General features: G+C 46.5%; 2 protein-coding genes across 2 annotated transcripts in view; both read left to right on the top strand.

The window, feature by feature from the left end:
* The first annotated feature begins 725 nt into the window (after positions 1 to 725).
* CDK7 (cyclin dependent kinase 7) lies at positions 726 to 14,179 on the top strand. The gene is made up of 12 exons (XM_078874616.1): positions 726 to 880; positions 3,360 to 3,419; positions 3,766 to 3,799; positions 3,958 to 4,025; positions 4,180 to 4,248; positions 5,045 to 5,155; positions 6,802 to 6,920; positions 7,679 to 7,778; positions 8,332 to 8,418; positions 8,744 to 8,893; positions 9,745 to 9,886; positions 11,273 to 14,179. The coding sequence occupies exons 1-12, from the start codon at positions 767 to 769 to the stop codon at positions 11,299 to 11,301; spliced, it is 1,083 nt and encodes a 360-aa protein (XP_078730742.1). The 5' UTR covers positions 726 to 766; the 3' UTR covers positions 11,302 to 14,179.
* Positions 14,180 to 15,598: 1,419 nt separating this feature from the next.
* Positions 15,599 to 17,553, top strand: part of LOC144945946 (ceramide synthase 1-like) — a 32,085-nt gene continuing 30,130 nt past the window's right edge. Inside the window, exon 1 of the mRNA XM_078874615.1 lies at positions 15,599 to 15,967. Within this exon, the coding sequence (XP_078730741.1) occupies positions 15,692 to 15,967 (276 nt within the window). The 5' untranslated portion in view covers positions 15,599 to 15,691. The remainder of the gene's footprint in view (positions 15,968 to 17,553) is intronic.

The following is a 17,553-nucleotide window of genomic DNA, read 5'->3' as shown; positions in this document are numbered from 1 at the left end:
ACACATTCTACTTAATTAAATAGACTTTTAAATAAATGTTTTCTCCTACAACATCAGAGTGTAGCGCCACATTAAATACGCATTACAATGGCAATAGTTTAAAGCGATTTGAAGCATGTTTTATTTTTTTTGGGGGGGGCAGAGCTTTGTGACGTCATATCTGAGGGGGGGGGTCTGACTTTTTGTGACGCCGTGTGACGAGGGGGGGGGTCAAAAACCAGCCAAAATCGCGTGACGTCATTTATGGACGGCCCCTTAAATGTATTACAATGGGCCGTTGGTGAGCCGGGCCATGGCGTCCCGTTGACATGGCAATCTAACGACCTCGGATTGTCCGACAAGCCAGATCGCGTTTGTTTAACGCTTCAAAGAGGCCAATTCAAGTGGGCAGCATCTGGGCGTGTCTTCGTTTTCTCGTCAGAGTTGAATCGCCATCCTTTAATATTTAAATGCACAGTCGCGATATTTAATAATTGTCATAAACTTGGCCACAATACAGGTCCCCAACTGCAGACCTCGTGTTTGGACCCCCCCAAACCCCACCCCACCCCCCAAGCTCCCCCCCCCCTCACCACCCCCCATGCCCCCCCCCTCACCACCCCCCAAGCCCCTCCCACCACCACCACCCCCTCTCACATTCCCTAGCGCGGATTAGCCAACCGCTGCGTCTCGGCGCCTCCCATTGGTCGACGCGGCGGCTCGGGGCCAATAGGAAGCGGCGTTGCATCGCGGCGCCACCATCCGCTGTAGGGAATCCGTGGGAGCGATGGCGGCGGCGAAGGCGGCGGCGGCGGCTTTAAATGGTTCTGCGGCAATGGCAGCGGCGGCGAAGAGTCGAGCGAAGCGCTACGACAAGATCGACTTCCTCGGCGAGGGACAGGTACGAGCCAAGCTTCTTGCTGGATCACACCACCCACCTACCTGGGCTCGTCGTCGTCCTTGGCACTCGCAGGGCCCCCCACCCCACTCAGGCTTGAGGTGGAGGCCCTGTCCTGGATTTTGTCCTGGATTTTTCTGTTTGTGTAAAGTCACTTTAGGATAATGATGATGATAATAATAGGGGGTTTTAGATTTGAAGCTTTCGTGACTGCAAGGATTCATACTCGTAGGGTTTTTTCGGTAAAGTCACGTAGGTAAAAAAAAATAATAAACATAAATAACATAAATAATAATTATGTATTTTATTTCTATTATTATTTTTTTTAATTTTATTACTTATTTTTACCTACGTGACTTTACCGAAAAAACCTAAGAGTATAATAGGGGTTTTCCCCTTTTTTATGGCAACAAAACTGAAACTTTTTTTTACAAGGATTCATGTCTGCATTAACCACGATACTTGCAGTCAAATGCAAACAAAAAACACTGATAATATTGGCATTGTCCTCGAAACCGATTGGGCCACACCAATCACTTTAAGATGTTTTCATGTTTTTGTTTGTTGCGGTTGCACCCGATTCAAGAGCCGAATGGCTCACAGGGTTATACAAAGTAGATGAAACTGAAGCTGCCCATCGCCTTGTTGTGGGACACCACGGATGGGAGCGTAGCGACGTCGCGCCGTGCACGATCAGCCGCACTGCGAATCGCTGGGGGGCTCTTTCACCAATTCCACGTGGAGAATATTGCATGTTCTGTGTACGGGCTTTATGTGGTGATGGACAAAAGGTCATTCGCGTTAGAGTTTTCCCATTTATATGCCACATTGGGGAAACGTACGGGGAAAAAACTCCTTAAATTGATTTTTAATCAACGGGTTTATTTAAAAATGCACCCAAAAGTGAAATTTTCTTTTTTTTCAGCCATCATCAGCTGATCAGAATATTTTTCAACATTTGTAACTAATATTTTTATGCATAATCAGTTGCTTTACAATTTATTTATTTTGATAAAAGTTTATTTGTGTGATACAATGATTGTCAAATTTATTGTCAATCAGTAGGAGTAGAAGGGAAAATGTTGATAATGATGTCATTTCAGTTTTCCGTGAAGTGTGGAACATTTGCAAGTGTAATTCAACTGTTAAAGACACCAAAAACGCCACTGCCAATCCACGCTACCCGGTCATGAGAGTTGTTCGGACATACTTCACCACGCTGGTCATTGCGAGTAGTAGACCCAACAACATAGAAGTTACAGTCCTGTACATAAATACAAAATTATTTTTTCTGCTCAGTCCTGTGATGCCCATCACGTATAGCAGACGACATTGCAGCCTGCAATACCGGTTTGCATTGCCATCCAAGCACGATCTAGCAGGCTAATAATATTCTCTGCTTAGCTTACAACAAATACACGTGCTTTTATGATAATTTACCAGGTGGCGCTGTGCCCTTGTTTAAATCGACTCTGTCTATCGGGCTCGAGAAAATGAGTACGACTTTGAAGTAAAAAAACTGGAGGGGACCGGCCTCTGTCACGAGAATGTGGAGTTGCCACTCCCGGTATAGGGCCACGAATGGGAAAATTAGAAACTCTTATTCAGTCTTGTTTGGGCATGGAGACACATTATCGTGAAGTAAAATTCTCAATACATTTGCCAAATATCATTTAGGACCCATCTAAAAAAATCTTCCTGTAAAAATAAAAGTAATTTATATATCTTCTTGGTTCTTTCGGTAAAGTCACGTAGAAGGAAAAAAATAAAATAAAAAAAATAAAACATAATAAAATAATTCTCACGACGTTTCGGCCACAACGCAAGTCTTCAGGTGGAGAACAGGTCTGTCGAGAAGGCAGAGTCTGAATGGCACGCCCCAGGCTTGGAGCGACTATTTATGCTGGGATGGAGGGGCGAAGAGCGTCTTGACAAAGTAATTTGCATATCAAGAGGAATTTAGCATATTTATGGCAAATGCAGATATGCGATTAGTACTTCTCGACAGACCTGTTCTCCACCTGAAGACGGCTGCTTGCATTGTGGCCGAAACGGCGTGAGAATTATTTTATTATGTTTTATTTTTATTATTTCATTATTTTCCTTCTACGTGACTTTACCGAAAGAACCAAGAAGATGAATCCCTGCAGTCACGAAAGCTTTAAATCGAAATTTAATTTATATATATATAGAGTTCCACCCCCAGCTGCATCACAACCCACACAGACCAGCATGATGAAGTATGCCCACAAACCCCCATGGCCAACACAGCAGTGGATTAACATGGCTGTAAATGATTACTCTGATATAATTCCTGGAATAGATGGCATTTAAGTAGAGTGCTCAGGCTCATAGGAGCATTTCATAGGTCCAGTTAAAAGCATCCGTGCAGATGCATAACTCTGTCAGTTGTTGCCTTGGTGATTGCGTTGTTTGAAATGTGAGTGTTTGAACTCGGTCTCCCCCCTCCCTTTCATCCCAGTTTGCCACGGTCTACAAGGCCATGGACAAAGTAACGAACAAAATAGTTGCAATAAAAAAGGTTGGTTCATTAGTGCCCATTGCTTTGCACATACTTGGTTTGTTCTGTGTTGTTTGATTTTATGAAGATTTTTGCATACAACGCAATGTGTAGTATAATGGCTCAGAGCCTACTTAGCGTGGTAAGAGAGATGATTAACATTCTGTATATCTAACATACACATCTGTCCCCGATGTTTAAGGCCTGATTCGTTTATTCAATTTGCAACTTAATCCTAATAATATTTGTATCTACACCGCTCTAGTTTATGTCATTTTCTGCTTTGCCATTGTGTAGCACAATAGCAAAGGTTGCGTACCAACCCAATCATTACTTTGTATGCTTGATCTGTGCTTGATTGCTGTAGATAAAACTGGGACACAGAACAGAGGCCAAGGATGGTAAGTAATTATTGCAGTAATGAAACATTTAATAGGCACATTGTATATTTAGATCTACTTAAATGTTAAATGTGTGCTCAATTCTTTGGCTGCATCTTAACAATTCCATTGCTGTAACTTGCACATGATGATGAATATTCTGAATGCTTCTTCCGCAGGCATTAACAGGACTGCCCTACGGGAAATCAAATTGCTGCAGGAATTGAACCACCCCAACATCATAGGAGTAAGTGGTGGAAATATTTAAGCGAGAAATGTACTTTCGTGAAAGAGCATTCATTTGTTTTATGCAGTACATGACCAATATGAGTTCTCGGTCATATTGCACTGTGCGAATAAGCAAGATTTTATTTCGTACTCAAATTCTTTGTTTTATTTAGCTCTTAGATGCCTTTGGCCACAAGTCAAACATCAGCTTGGTGTTTGACTTCATGGACACTGACCTCGAGGTAAGACAAAAGAGACATGAACACTACTGTTGAAGGGTCATTTTTATTTGTATGTGTTTAATTCTGAAGGTGGTTTTGCTTAAATTGTAATTGAAACAGATATCATGTTCACCATTATTTGCATCGTTTTCATTATCATCAGCCTCCCGTTGCAGGATGAAGGCCTTGCCAAGCTGTTTCCATCTCTCATGCTCCTGCGATGTAACGATCCACCGAGAACTTGAGATGATTAATTGCTCATCATGACCCCTGCGCTCGCTGCAACTGTCATTTATTGTTAACCACCAGCCGTAATCCCTTCCAGCAAAATGTCGTGCCCAAGACCTCTCAATTTCCTGAAGTCAACACGATGTCTCTCCATAATAGAGGTTTTTTTTGGGGTTAGATTGCGTAAATATAAATGTGTCGTTAAACCCGCCACCACCCGATACAGCCAATTGGTAAGGTTTGTCGCGTAAACCAAACATGCCAATCCATTACGAGTACAGCACACCAGTGTGTTGAAGAGTGTAAACCCACAACAAACCTTACTAATTGGCTGTCGGGTGGTGGCGGGTTTAACAACACGTTCGTGTTTACGCGATCTAACCTAAAAACCTCTATTATGAATAATATTGGTCGCGAAAGCCTACATATTAAACTGATGCCTCTAACCTGCATACGTCCGCTAAATCGATGTTTTTTCTCTTCCTATCTCGGTATATTTTCCAATCGTGTGCCTCGCCACACTTGGTTGCAAACATTTCAACTTGTGAATGATTCTAATTAAATATTAATGCGAGCAATATATTTGCAGGTAATTGTTAAGGATACAAGCCTGGTTCTGAGTCCTGCAAACATCAAGTCCTTCATGGTGATGACTCTACAGGGCCTGGAATACCTGCACATGCACTGGATTCTACACAGGGTAGGTGGCTCATGCTTGTGCTTGGTTGTCCTGCAATGCAGTACTATATTCATACTGTGCATTAAACAAAAATAGCAACACTAATTTTGTATAAAATATGAATGCATGTTTGCTTGTGATCAAATATCCATTTCAGCAGGGATGATATGTTATGCCCGGCACGCTCATTATGATTCAACCAAATTAGAATATTCATGTTCTGTTGCACTTAAAATATAAAACTAATTTTGTTTCTTATGTATATTTTCTGCTATGTTAAATTTATATAATAGTTTAACTCCTATTGGATCATCTTTATAAGACAGATGGACAGGGCTAATGCATCAACAATTTCAACTTTCGTTTGAAAGTTAAAACGTAAGCAAACAGGTCACCCGTTGCAACATTTAGGTGAACTCCTGGCCTGGTCTTTAACTTATATGCCCTAAGGCTTGTGTAAGGTTATACATTTGTTGTATTTAGTGGGTATCTTTTTTAACCTATATTGTACACTATGGGAGAGGTGTGTTTACTTTTTGAACAACATTCATTGCATAGTACTTTTTTCTTTATGCAGTTGTGTAATTAATACAAACACAACTTAAAGAGTGTGTATAGCTCTTCTGCAGGTTATTAACATTTTTTGCCATTGAATGTTTAACTATTGAGACATGAACTTGACAGTTATATTCAAGATAGGGCTTATTTCCATGTTTATGGTGACAGATATGATACATATATAAATCGTTGAATAATTTCACAGTACCAAAACTGGCAAACCTAAACTCTTTATTGCAGCGTTGACAAAACATTTAGGAATTTATATAAAAATAAATGTTAAAGAGCAAAGTTAATGCTCTGTCTGTGGGTGGATTATCCGAGTTGTGGATTAACCGTGCCCACTCCGCACCTTGATTCAATTATCAGCTGTTCCTCACTCATCAATGGTCAGCGACTCGGCGCCCATGCGACCGCATACAAACCAATTGCTTTAAGAAACAATAAAACGGCGGCACATTCTACGTTTTCACCCACTTTGTACGTCGGTATGTTTTTAAACGCGAATCGCCTCTCTGAGCTTTAGGTGAGAATTTGGCCTCAAAATGAAGTTCGTCGCTTGCACAAAAATGAAGGAGGCATTCAATGTCGCAAGACGCCATGAAAGGGCCGCATGGCTTCAGCTAACAGAACCCCCGACGCATCGCCACGGGGCGTTCTGGGAAGAATTTGTGGCTTCCGTGTTTGTGTGATCATAACGTCACCACTACATCAGAAAAGTCTGCTGTTAATTTAATGCGTGTTGGACTTATTTGCGCACTGTGGCAATCGGTTGGCTACGTACGGAGGAGTCCGTACTTGTAGATCAACGTCATGCGCTCAACCAACAAACTCAAAAAGACATCTGAATAAAGGACAGAGCCTTGCCAACAGAGTGGTTATATGTCCAGTTAAGTTTTGAAGACCTTCGTACGCAAATATAAGATATATTAATCGAGAATCACCTTCCCGCTACAGATGAGAAATTGCTTCATGCATGCATATTGTCATGATAATTTAAATATGTATTGCATTGTCTGTGCTTTTGTTTTATCTGGGCTGTTTTACACCCTCACCCCCCATTACTGTGTGAAATCGAGAATTGACTGGCTCATTTGTAATATTTGCAGGATATGAAGCCCAACAATCTTCTGCTGGATGAGCAGGGGGTGCTCAAACTGGCCGACTTTGGTTTGGCCAAGTCTTTCGGCAGCCCAAGCAGAGTGTACACCCACCAGGTGGTGACGCGGTAAGTGATACGACATTTGTCTCTTGCTGTGGGAACGTGGAGCAGCTTTAAGTTACAGAATGCCGAGTGTCAGGCTACGACTTGCCAAGACGTTGCCTGACATTTGAAAAATAGAAACGCTCAGACACTGTGGCTAGCCACAGAAAATCATATCAGTAGCCTGAAGGGTAATCATGTGAAACTGGATATGGTTCTGAAAAAGTTACTTTATATTTCCCCAGGTTTCCATTTGAAACTGAAATGCATATAGATAAAACTGCAGGAGTAGTTTATGGTAGGGGGGTTTCTGTAATGATGGCACGATCTGAACTGTTATGTTGCTTACCAGCTAGAATTTCTAAGTGCTGTTATATATAATGACTTAAAAAAAAAAGAATTGCATGTGTGCGTGCCTACGAATTTGAAAGTTTCGGATGAATGTGTATATGTGTGCGCCCTTGTCAGGGGAGCGGTGGTGTAGTGGTTAGCGCGCTGCGCTATGAACCTGGCGACCCGGGTTCGATTTCCGCTCACGGCTAACACCAGTGACGAATATCTGAACCGGTCCTGGGCCTCCCCTAGGTCGACTCGGCCTTAAATGAGTACCTGGTGCGGTGTGTAAACATCGCCACTGGGGAGACAAAGGCGGTCGGGCGTGGTGCTGGCCACCCACCCCCTCGTTCGTGTACCGTTCCGGCCTTCATAGGTGCTCGCTAACAGCACTTGCCCCTACAGTCTGTTAAGGCTATACGGGGGATCTTTGTCTTTGCCCTTGTCAGGTGGTACCGCTCTCCGGAGCTGCTCTTTGGAGCTCGGATGTACGGAGTCGGGGTGGACATGTGGGCCGTAGGCTGCATCCTCGCCGAGCTGCTGCTCCGGGTATGCATTTTGCGAGCGCGTACGATAGTCGCACACGAACCTCGCTCGTGAGTCTCACGATTCTACTTGCGACAGTGTGCATCTCACTGCCCATGACGCACCCTTACACAAGTGGAGGCTTGCAATGGTTTCGTGACAGTCTTTGCGTTTTTATTTCAGTTAGATGCTTGATATCCTCTGCCCATATTTATTGACAGTGACTGGACAGGTTCTCTGGTTGCTATATTAATATGATGGACTATAGCAATGTATTTACAGCCCTTGGTCAGTCCATTGCTAGATGAAGGCCTCGCCATGCTTTTTTGGTCATTGGGGTTCGATCATACTTGTTCATGCTGGTCAGTGTGTGTTGGTGAAGGAAGAGGCCCAGGACGAGTTCAGAAATCTCTTGCCACTCGTGTTAGCCACGGCTGGGAATCGAACTCCAGTTGTTGGATTCACAGTGTAATGCTTTAACAATCACATCACCGTTACCACCCAGTGTACACTATAATCCAGTTACGCACATTTCTAATACACTGGAAGTTTTCATAAAATAGATTTTTTTTTTCAGACACCGTTCTTGCCTGGTGATTCGGATCTCGATCAACTGAGCAAAATCTTTGAAGCGCTTGGAACGCCCACGGAGGAGCTGTGGCCGGTATGTTACCGTTAAGCGCAACCGCTGCTTACAAACACCACCATATAACATGGGAGCATCTCATTCGGTGCTTCCAACCACCACACTGCAAGTGAAAGCACTTTGCTTTCTGCTCCATCTCTTCGTCCCTTTTCCCAGGCTCTTACAACCTCGCTCACTTCAATGAGCTCTTAACTCTTATCTACTGCACCTTTAACGGTGGTGTTTGTGTTTGGCCACTTGGCTTTTTGTGCCTGGTGGGCCTGTGCTCGGCAACTGATCTATTAAAATCAAATATTAATTTACTCTGTACTGTGATGCCTTGCGGTGCCGTGATGCACACTAGGGGATGACGACCCTCCCTGACTATGTGGAGTACAAATCCTTCCCGGGCACCCCGCTCGAGAACATCTTCACAGCGGCCACCGATGATCTCCTGGAACTCCTCCAGGGCCTCTTTACATTCAGCCCTGCTGCCCGCCTCACTGCCACGCAGGTGATGCCCTCGGCAGCACGGCCTGTCTGGCCTAGTCGGGAGCGTTGTGGAAGGACTGCTGGTTGCGTTGAACGTGTTAACTAATTATTCACGCTTTCCAACTCGGGTTAAATCGTTTATGCTACACTGTAGTTTCCGGATTATGAGACACTGTTGTCCCCCTGTAGAGTACTTTCAAATAAAAAAGTTGGAGGCGCAGGGTTGAGAATCCTCTTGCCAAAGACGGTTCTCCAAAGCAATACATTGCCACACAGAGAAGAGAAGGCCACCACCGGCCGTTTATTATAATCTTCTAGAAGACATCTCTCCCGATTTTGAAACGGCACAATCATCTTCTGGAAATCGGCTCTAAAAAGTATCATATTCTCCCATTTATAAAACACACCTTTTCTTAAAATCGACCCCAAAGTTGGGGTTTGCGTGTTACTTTCATCCTCGAAAACTGCAGTTCTGTGTTCGTCCACTCGTAATAAGAAGTGCATGATAACTCTCATACAAATGATCCATTATCAACCAAACTGTGGTTTAGAGTTGTGTTGCAAGTAGAAGCTGACCGTATTGAAAAGTGATCAAATAGATGAAATGGTTGCCAAAAACTTAAAGGCACAAACCACAGCACAATGGACTGTTTGCAAATATGTAAACGCATTTTACCTTGAAAGCTTCACGGCGGCAATCATTCTGCTAACGTAATATTACTTTATTGATTTTTACAAAACAGTAATTCAATGTAATGTTACTTTAACACTTCCAAAGGCAAGCGCATGTTGCAAACAGTTACATAATCCACGCTCGTGCTCGATTTAGTCCTAACGTTTTTGTTCACCTCATCAACGCCTGCGTACGTGCAGGCGATGCAGATGCCCTACTTCAGCAACAGGCCGGGTCCCACGCCTCCCGCCCAGTTGCCACGGCCCAGCTTTGCCCGCGAGGTCATGAAGGAGCATGAGCGCGGCACCGTCAAACGCAAGAGGTTCGAAGACGCTGAAGCAGGTACCGCGTCCGCCGTAGCGCCACCCACCCACCCACCTGCCCTTCCCCCTCCGGCGTTATGTACGCGCACTCGTACAGTCCTGTCGCTCCACTGCGGGATGAGGGCTTCGCACAACTGCGCAGGTCCGCGGGCGTTGGTTGATAAGTACGGGTTGGTGAAGGCAAGGGGGCATCGATGTTTTTGGAGCAAGCGTACATTAGACTAAAGCACTTCGCTCCACTGCCGTCTGCTGACCGCCGCCAAGCACAGCCTACGGCAGCAGGCCAGGTCCCACGCCTGGCCCGCACCTCCGCTTAACACGGTTGGATACATATGGCGTGAAACGAGTTCAATATGACTTAAAACTTTCGTGACTGCAGGAATTCATATTCTATGGTTCTTTCGGTAAAGTCACGTAGATAGAACAAATAATAACAATTAAATAATAAAAAATAAAGTGAATACAAATCTCACGATGTAAAGCTTTCGTGACTGCAGGGATTCATCTTCTTGGTTCTTTCGGTAAAGTCACGTAGAAGGGAAATAATAAAATAATAAAAATAAAGCATAATTAAATAATTATCACGACGTTTCGGCCACAACGCAAGCAGCCGTCCTCAGGTGAAGAACAGGTCTGTCGGAAAGACAGCGTCTGAATGATGCGTCTGAATGCATATATACAACCTGGCATGCACGGTGGTTATTCGTCAAGCACGATCCTGGCTTAAAATCCTGCTTAACCTCCGAGATCTGAGGAGGCCGGGCTCGCTCCGGGTGATTTGGTCACAGGCTCGGTGTAATGATGTGACGGTAATTTGGAATAAACGACACCAGAGCGACTTCAAATGTAAGTTCCTTGTTAGACCACATTTTGATTATGGCTTGTAGTTCAAATGTGCATATATTGAATGACATTGGTGCACTGTCTCTATTCACTTGAATGCAGGCAATGTACATTGGTCTAGCCATGTGCTCTGCTTTGTTTTAATTGTCAAGAACACTGGCGAATTGCCCGATGATGCTGGATGCAATTACCAGCGAAACATAGTACTCAAAAATTGTAAATGTTGTGGTTTACCTCTTCAACACACCGGTGGGCTAAAGTAGTGAACTATTTGTCTTTTGTCAACGTGACACTTTTTTGCTGATTGGCCGTGTCGGGTGGTGGAGGGTTTACGACACATTTATAAATAACGAGATCTAACCCCAAAACGTTTATTATGAAAAATATGTCTCTCAATGTCTGGTTTCTCTGAGACTTTTACCATACACATCTTGGCAGTGCAGCAGACAAACATTTAGACACTGTTGATTAACATTTCTACTTGTCATGCCTTCTAGAAGTGTAAATGTCACTGACTGGGCCTTCCTTCACACTGTCGTCATCGTGTTTGTTGGGGCTGCAGGGTGCCTGGCCAAGAAGCTGATCTTCTGAGTCTTCTCGGGGATCCACGGTGCCCCCACTGACCGCCGAAGATGTGGAAGTGCTTGAATGAGCGCGTCACGTACATTCCTCTGCGGGAGTCCCCTCCACTAGACGCACAGGCCTTTTGTCAATCCAGTGCTGGGTGAGGGCCTCTGTTAATATGCCCGTACTTTACGATGCCCGTCAATGCGGGTTGGTGAAGGTGGGGAGCATAGATGTGACAGCATAGACAGTACAATACAACGATGTGTTTTTACTGCACGGCCCTCCCCTGCTGCCCACCACATAGACCCGCAGCCGCCTATAAGCAACCCGGAGTGCAAGGTGGTCGTCAGTCCAAGCACACATCGGACTGAGTCCTATTGGGTTCCAAGGTCTGACTAATTGAATTGGTGTCCGGGGCATTTCAGAAATTACTTTCAAGCGGATCGCGGTACGGTGTGAATTCTCTGGTCTGGAGCCGAGCTTCGCAGACTCCACTCCCCGCATCCTGCCACTTGGCACGTACGGCCGTTTTGTCAGTCCAGAATCGGAATATTTATACTGGAGGAATCCGATCGAGCTATAAAGTTCTTTCTCACAGATGTCCGGATGTCCAGTCTGCTGCTGGACACGAGAGCCTTTCCCACGCCTTCGTCGGTTGAGGATTATTTGTTTGAGGTTTTTTTGAGTTCGATCGCGTAGATGTAAAAGTGTCGTTAAACCCACCACCGCCCGACGGCCAAAACGTGCCAATTAGTTAGTTGTTCAGCACACCGCTGGGTTGGAGAGTAAACCCACAACATTTACAGTTCGAGTACAACTTTCGCCGGCAATTACAACCAGCATCATCGGGCGACAGCCAGAATTGTGAAGAAATCCTGTTTCGGTCTTAGAGGGGGTAAATGTGATGTCTTCACTTGAGCCAATTGGTTGCGAAGACCAGAGGGGGCGGGGGCGGGGGGTTGATGTGTTAATGAATTACAATAATATCTATTCTTAGTTGGGTTATTCATAGTTAATAAACATACATTATGTGTGTACGTTATGTCGTTTTCGGTCAAAAAATCACAATACCTGTAATTGGCTGCTCACAGCTAATCGCCGTCGACGAACGGTGACCTGAATCAGCGTGCAATTAACAGTGTATTGCTTGATGATACGGATTATTTGATCATTGTGAGGGTTAGTATAGGTGGGGAGCATAGTGGCAGGAGCGTTTAAACTACAGGCACCCCTCGCTTCATGCTATGCTGTAGAACGCCGATTCTTTATTACGCTGCTTGTCCTGGAGAACATTTTTACTGAAAATGAAAATCTAAAAAGCGCTACGAGTGAGAAAACGCATCTTGAGCACTAAGCGAGCTCTAAGTGTACGGCACAACAATGGATTTGCTGTAGTATCCTCTGCTGCGGACACAGCGCTTTTGCGCTCTAAACTATTTTCTTTCTGATACAAATCATGGCATTACATCTTCTTGGTTCTTTCGGTAAAGTCACGTAGAAGGGAAGTAATAAAATAATAAAAATAAACATAATAAAATAATTCTCACGACGTTTCGGCCACAACGCAAGCAGCCGTCCTCAGGTGAAGACCAGGTCTGTCGGGGAGACAGCGTCTGAATGAAACACCACCACGCTTGGAGTGTATATTTAAGCTGGGTTGGAAGGGGGGAAGGGCGCCTTGACAAAATAATTTGCATATCAAGAGGAATTTAGCATATTTATGGGAAATGCAGGTATGTGATATTACCTTAGAGCCGGCTGCTTGCGTTGTGGCCGAAACGTCGTGAGAATTATTTTATTATGTTTTATTTTGATTATTTTATTACTTCCCTTCTACGTGACTTTACCGAAATAACCAAGAACATGAATCCCTGCAGTCACGAAAGCTTTAAATCGAAATCATGGCAATTACACTTTGCATGCACACCCTCATGATTGGTGCACATGATGGGTTGTGAGGACTGACGTTTGAGAAGCCCTGTCGTAGGTAGTGCGTTGTACACATTTAGTTTTCAAGTTTTTCATAAAAGCAAGGAGGGTGGAGTTTTTTGTTCACAGAATAACATTACTTTATAAACGTGTACCTGTTACATCTCGCAAGCAGTTGCTGCGCCTGGCTGTCCACAGACCCGCCGAGTTATCGAACGAGCAGCACGGGGACCCCGCTGTGGGAACCGGAGCTGCAGGCTTAGCTGAGACCAAGAGCCGTCCGTAGACTTCACGCTTACAGAATTTGGTCTCTGCTGGTTGGGCCATTAGCGTCCCTGGGGGCGCCCCCCCCACCGGTACTGATGTTGTGGCGTGACGTGAACGTTGATCCGTTGCCCCCCGAAGTAAGCGGTAAAGTTGAGCGATTGATTTCGGCTTGGGTGAATATATTCTGATAACCATACAGATGCTTGGTAGCACATGCATTGCTAATCACAAGCTTAAAGAGCAAATTCGCATATTGAATGCAGTTCAGATGTATATTTTTGTATCCATTCGCAAATACTGTTTGTACTGTATATAAATTCCCATGTACGGATAGCATGAAATACAAACCCACTTGTCAAACGTCGTGCAGAAGGTTTTTGTTTGCTGGTCGATTGTGTACATTTACGTGATCGTGATTGCGAGTGTGCGCTGTGTTATCGGATGCCTCCAGAGTGAAAGGAATATCCAACTCAACTGGAGGCTGCGGTATGGGCAGATATGTAGAAAAGTCGGAGAGACCATGCGCAACTTTTGAACTGGTGGTTAATTCGGGTGGGTATGTGATGTTTGGTTTTGCGACATACTGTCGTGTTAAATGTGCAAAAGATAAGTGGTCTCGGTACATTAAAAATCTTTCGGGAGATAAGCCCCGGTTCGGTCACAAGATGTAAACTGCAAAAAATAAAGTTGTGGTTCTTCTTGAAGTTCTTAAGACTATAAAGGCTGTAATAGTTCGCAAGGTTCAGGTTTACTGGCCCTTGCTCATACAATAAGACTGAGGCTCTCTTACAGCAGCACACTGATGCTGTATGTGTCTCGCATGATTGCTATGGGATCAACAGCGGAGAGGTCAGGATTGGGATTAACCTTCACATACTTCAAGAGATGTGTGAATCACCCATATCAGTCATTGACATCTTGATCAACTGCCGAGTACAGGTTTCCCTCGCTATGTGCTGTTGATACGCTCGAAAAAAAGCAAACCCGTACGAGACTGCTGCCTGCCTACAGTACGCACAATGTCGCATTTGAGTGAATATATCGATTTAAAGCTTTCGTGACTGCAGGGATTCATCTTCTTGGTTCTTTCGGTAAAGTCACGTAGAAGGGAAATAATAAAATAATAAACTAATAAAAAATAATAAAATACAATTCTCACGATGTTTCGGCCACAACGCAAGCAGCCGTCCTCAGGTGAAGAACAGGTCTGTCGGAAAGACAGCGTCTGAATGACTGAATGACGCTGTCTTTCACCTGTGGACGGCTGCTTGCGTTGTGGCCGAAACGTCGTGAGAATTGTATTTTATTATGTAAAATGTTTATTATTTTATTATTTCCCTTCTACGTGACTTTACCGAAAGAACCAAGAAAACCAAAATGTAATGAACCGAAAACATTCACAATGCGACGGAGCAACTGGGTCGAGAGTCCAAGTAGTTTAACAATTCTGGGAGATGGAATGTGACTATTGGACGGTGCCACGTGTCGAGGTCCGATACTGGACGTGGTCGCAACCAAATTAGCAGACTCGGATGAAATGAAATGTCGAGCTCTGCACGACGGCGCTCCCCTACACGGCCAACGTTAAAATGTCTTAAAATGTGTCCCTGGGTGAAACCACCCAACACCAGGAGGTGACACGCGCCGAGTAACCACAGCGAGAGGCCATCATCAGAGATGTCGCGCGCGTGCCATCGAGGTATGTTTCGGGTCGCCAGCCCACCCATCAAAACATAGAAATCTGTCGGGCTAACGCTGGAACAAACGGTCCCGACCACACGCTGACGTTTGCCTTACGTTGCATCTCTACCGGGCAATACCAATGCTGGCTGAAACGAAGCCCTGTTTAACACGCCCCACCACCACCACCACCAACGGAACACAGCCACCACACGCGTTGCAACAGCGCACGCGTGGCCAAGAGTGCAAACGAGGACACGGCGCGAGTTGAGCCGGGGGGGGGTGGGGGGCAGACACTCTTGAGCATCGCTCCTCCTGCCAGCTGCTAGGGGGCGCTACCCCCCACCACCACCGCCCCATCACACACACGCGGGGTAGGGGACGAGCAGCACCGCCCCAGCTCCAACCCCAATGTTCGCTCCGCCCTAAACCCCCCCAACACAACTCCCCCTCGACACGGCGCAGCTGTTCCCGTTACTCGCGCGCGCGCGGGGGGTCAGATCTGCTCTGGGGCTGCTCGCTCGCTCATCTCTCGGCGATGGCAGCGGCAGCGGGAGGCGATGGAGGTGATGGAGTCGGCGTCGTCGGAGGCGGCGGCGTCTCGGGTCTGCTGACCGACTACGCGGATGCTGCCGTGGCCGTGTACTCGCGGGTGCGCAGCGAGTGGAGCGACTGCTCCGACTGCGGCGTCGCGCTCGCTGCGCGCACGCTGCGAGACTCGGCCACGTTCGGCCGCCGCGACGCGATCATCGTGGTCGTGTTGGCGCTCGCGTGGATCACCGCACGCATCCTCGCCACGTCACACGTCTTCAAGGTGACTCGCTGGGGGGGGGGGGGACACGACACGGACGGGTTTCGATTTAAAGCTTTCGTGACTGCAGCGCGGTCACATCGAGTTCAATAATATTTTATGTTTTATTTTTATTATTTTATTACTTCCCTTCTACGTGACTTTGCCGAAAGAACCAAGAAGATGAATCCCTGCAAATAAAACATAATATTTTATTATGTTTTATTTTTTGTTATTTTATTACTTCCCTTCTACGTGACTTTACCGAAAGAACCAAGAAGATGACACGGACGGGGTTAGAGGGGGGAGCGATGGTGGTGAACCGCGCGGTCACATCGAGTTCAATTCCTCCTCCACGCTCACGGACAACAGCGGTGACGGTCGTCCCAGCCCGGTCGCGTGGGGTGCTCGCCTAGGTCGACTCGGCCTCAAATGAGTAGCTGGTGCGGTGTGTAAACATCGACACGGCGGGAGACAAAGGCGGCCGGGGGTGGTGCTGGTCACCCCGGCCCCCTCGTGTGTGCCGTGCCGGGCTTCACAGCTGCTGCTCGCTAACAGCACTTGCCCCAACAGTCTGTTCGGGTTACGCGGGGGATGTCTTTGTTATGGGGGCAGGGTTCCAGATGGGAATGGGGGGCAGGGGAAGGGATATGGAGTCTGGGGGGGTCAGGGGAAGGGATCGGTGAGGCATGAGGGCGGTGGAAGTGACGAGGGGGCCAAGAGGGGAAATCCGCGTGTGTTCCATGGGTGGGCGCTTAGGGTCCAGGAGGTAGGAGACTGTGGAAGAGGCGAGACGAGGTAGGAGACTGTGGTGGATGAGGTGAGACGAGGGGTAGGAGACTGGTGGATGAGGTAGGAGACTGTGGACGAGGTAGGAGACTTTGATGGATGAGCTAGGAGACTGTGGATGAGGTAGGAGACTGTGGTGGATGAGGTGAGGCGAGGGGTAGGAGACTGGTGGATGAGGTAGGAGACTGTGGACGAGGTAGGAGACTGTGGTGGATGAGGTGAGGCGAGGGGTAGGAGACTGGTGGATGAGGTAGGAGACTGTGGATGAAGTAGGAGACTGTGGTGGATGAGGTGAGGCGAGGGGTAGGAGACTGGTGGATGAGGTAGGAGACTTTGGTGGATGAGCTAGGAGACTGGATGAGGTAGGAGACTATGGTGGATGAGGTGAGGCGAGGGGTAGGAGACTGTGGATGAGGTAGGAGACTGTGGTGGATGAGACGATACGAGGTGAGGGGGAGAGGTTTAGCGCCGCAGGGTTTGGCGACCTGCGGATGTGTCGAGGCGACTGCTTCGGGACTTCATTTACGGACCCTCCCCCCACCCCGCTCCGTCTCGTACTCATCACGAGCACCGCGACCCCGAAAATATTTAGAGTTTTCTTTTTTTACACCGAATTCGAAACAAAAAGCAGCCTCATCTTGTTATGTTTGGTTTTGCCGACCCCTGGTTCAGCAGGTCACGGCTGCCAGAGATTGGATCGAGTTGAGGAGGGTGGTGATTGTGGGTGCGTGGGGGGTCAGGGCTCGAGATTGTCGTGCCCAGGCTGTCACGCCACGCGGGCCTCACTGCCCCGCGCTGCTGACGAGGGCGCAGGCCATGGT

Source organism: Lampetra fluviatilis, chromosome 39 (assembly GCF_964198595.1).
Source record: "Lampetra fluviatilis chromosome 39, kcLamFluv1.1, whole genome shotgun sequence".
Lineage (NCBI taxonomy): Eukaryota > Metazoa > Chordata > Hyperoartia > Petromyzontiformes > Petromyzontidae > Lampetra > Lampetra fluviatilis.
This window is presented reverse-complemented; position numbering and strand designations above follow the sequence as displayed.

Coding starts and splice junctions, on each gene's coding strand:
- CDK7 (XM_078874616.1), top strand. CDS start 767: ATGGCGGCGGCGAAGGCGGCGGCGGCGGCTTTAAATGGTTCTGCGGCA. Junction 881..3,359: donor ACTTCCTCGGCGAGGGACAG/GTACGAGCCAAG, acceptor CTTTCATCCCAG/TTTGCCACGGTCTACAAGGC. Junction 7,779..8,331: donor TCGCCGAGCTGCTGCTCCGG/GTATGCATTTTG, acceptor TTTTTTTTTCAG/ACACCGTTCTTGCCTGGTGA.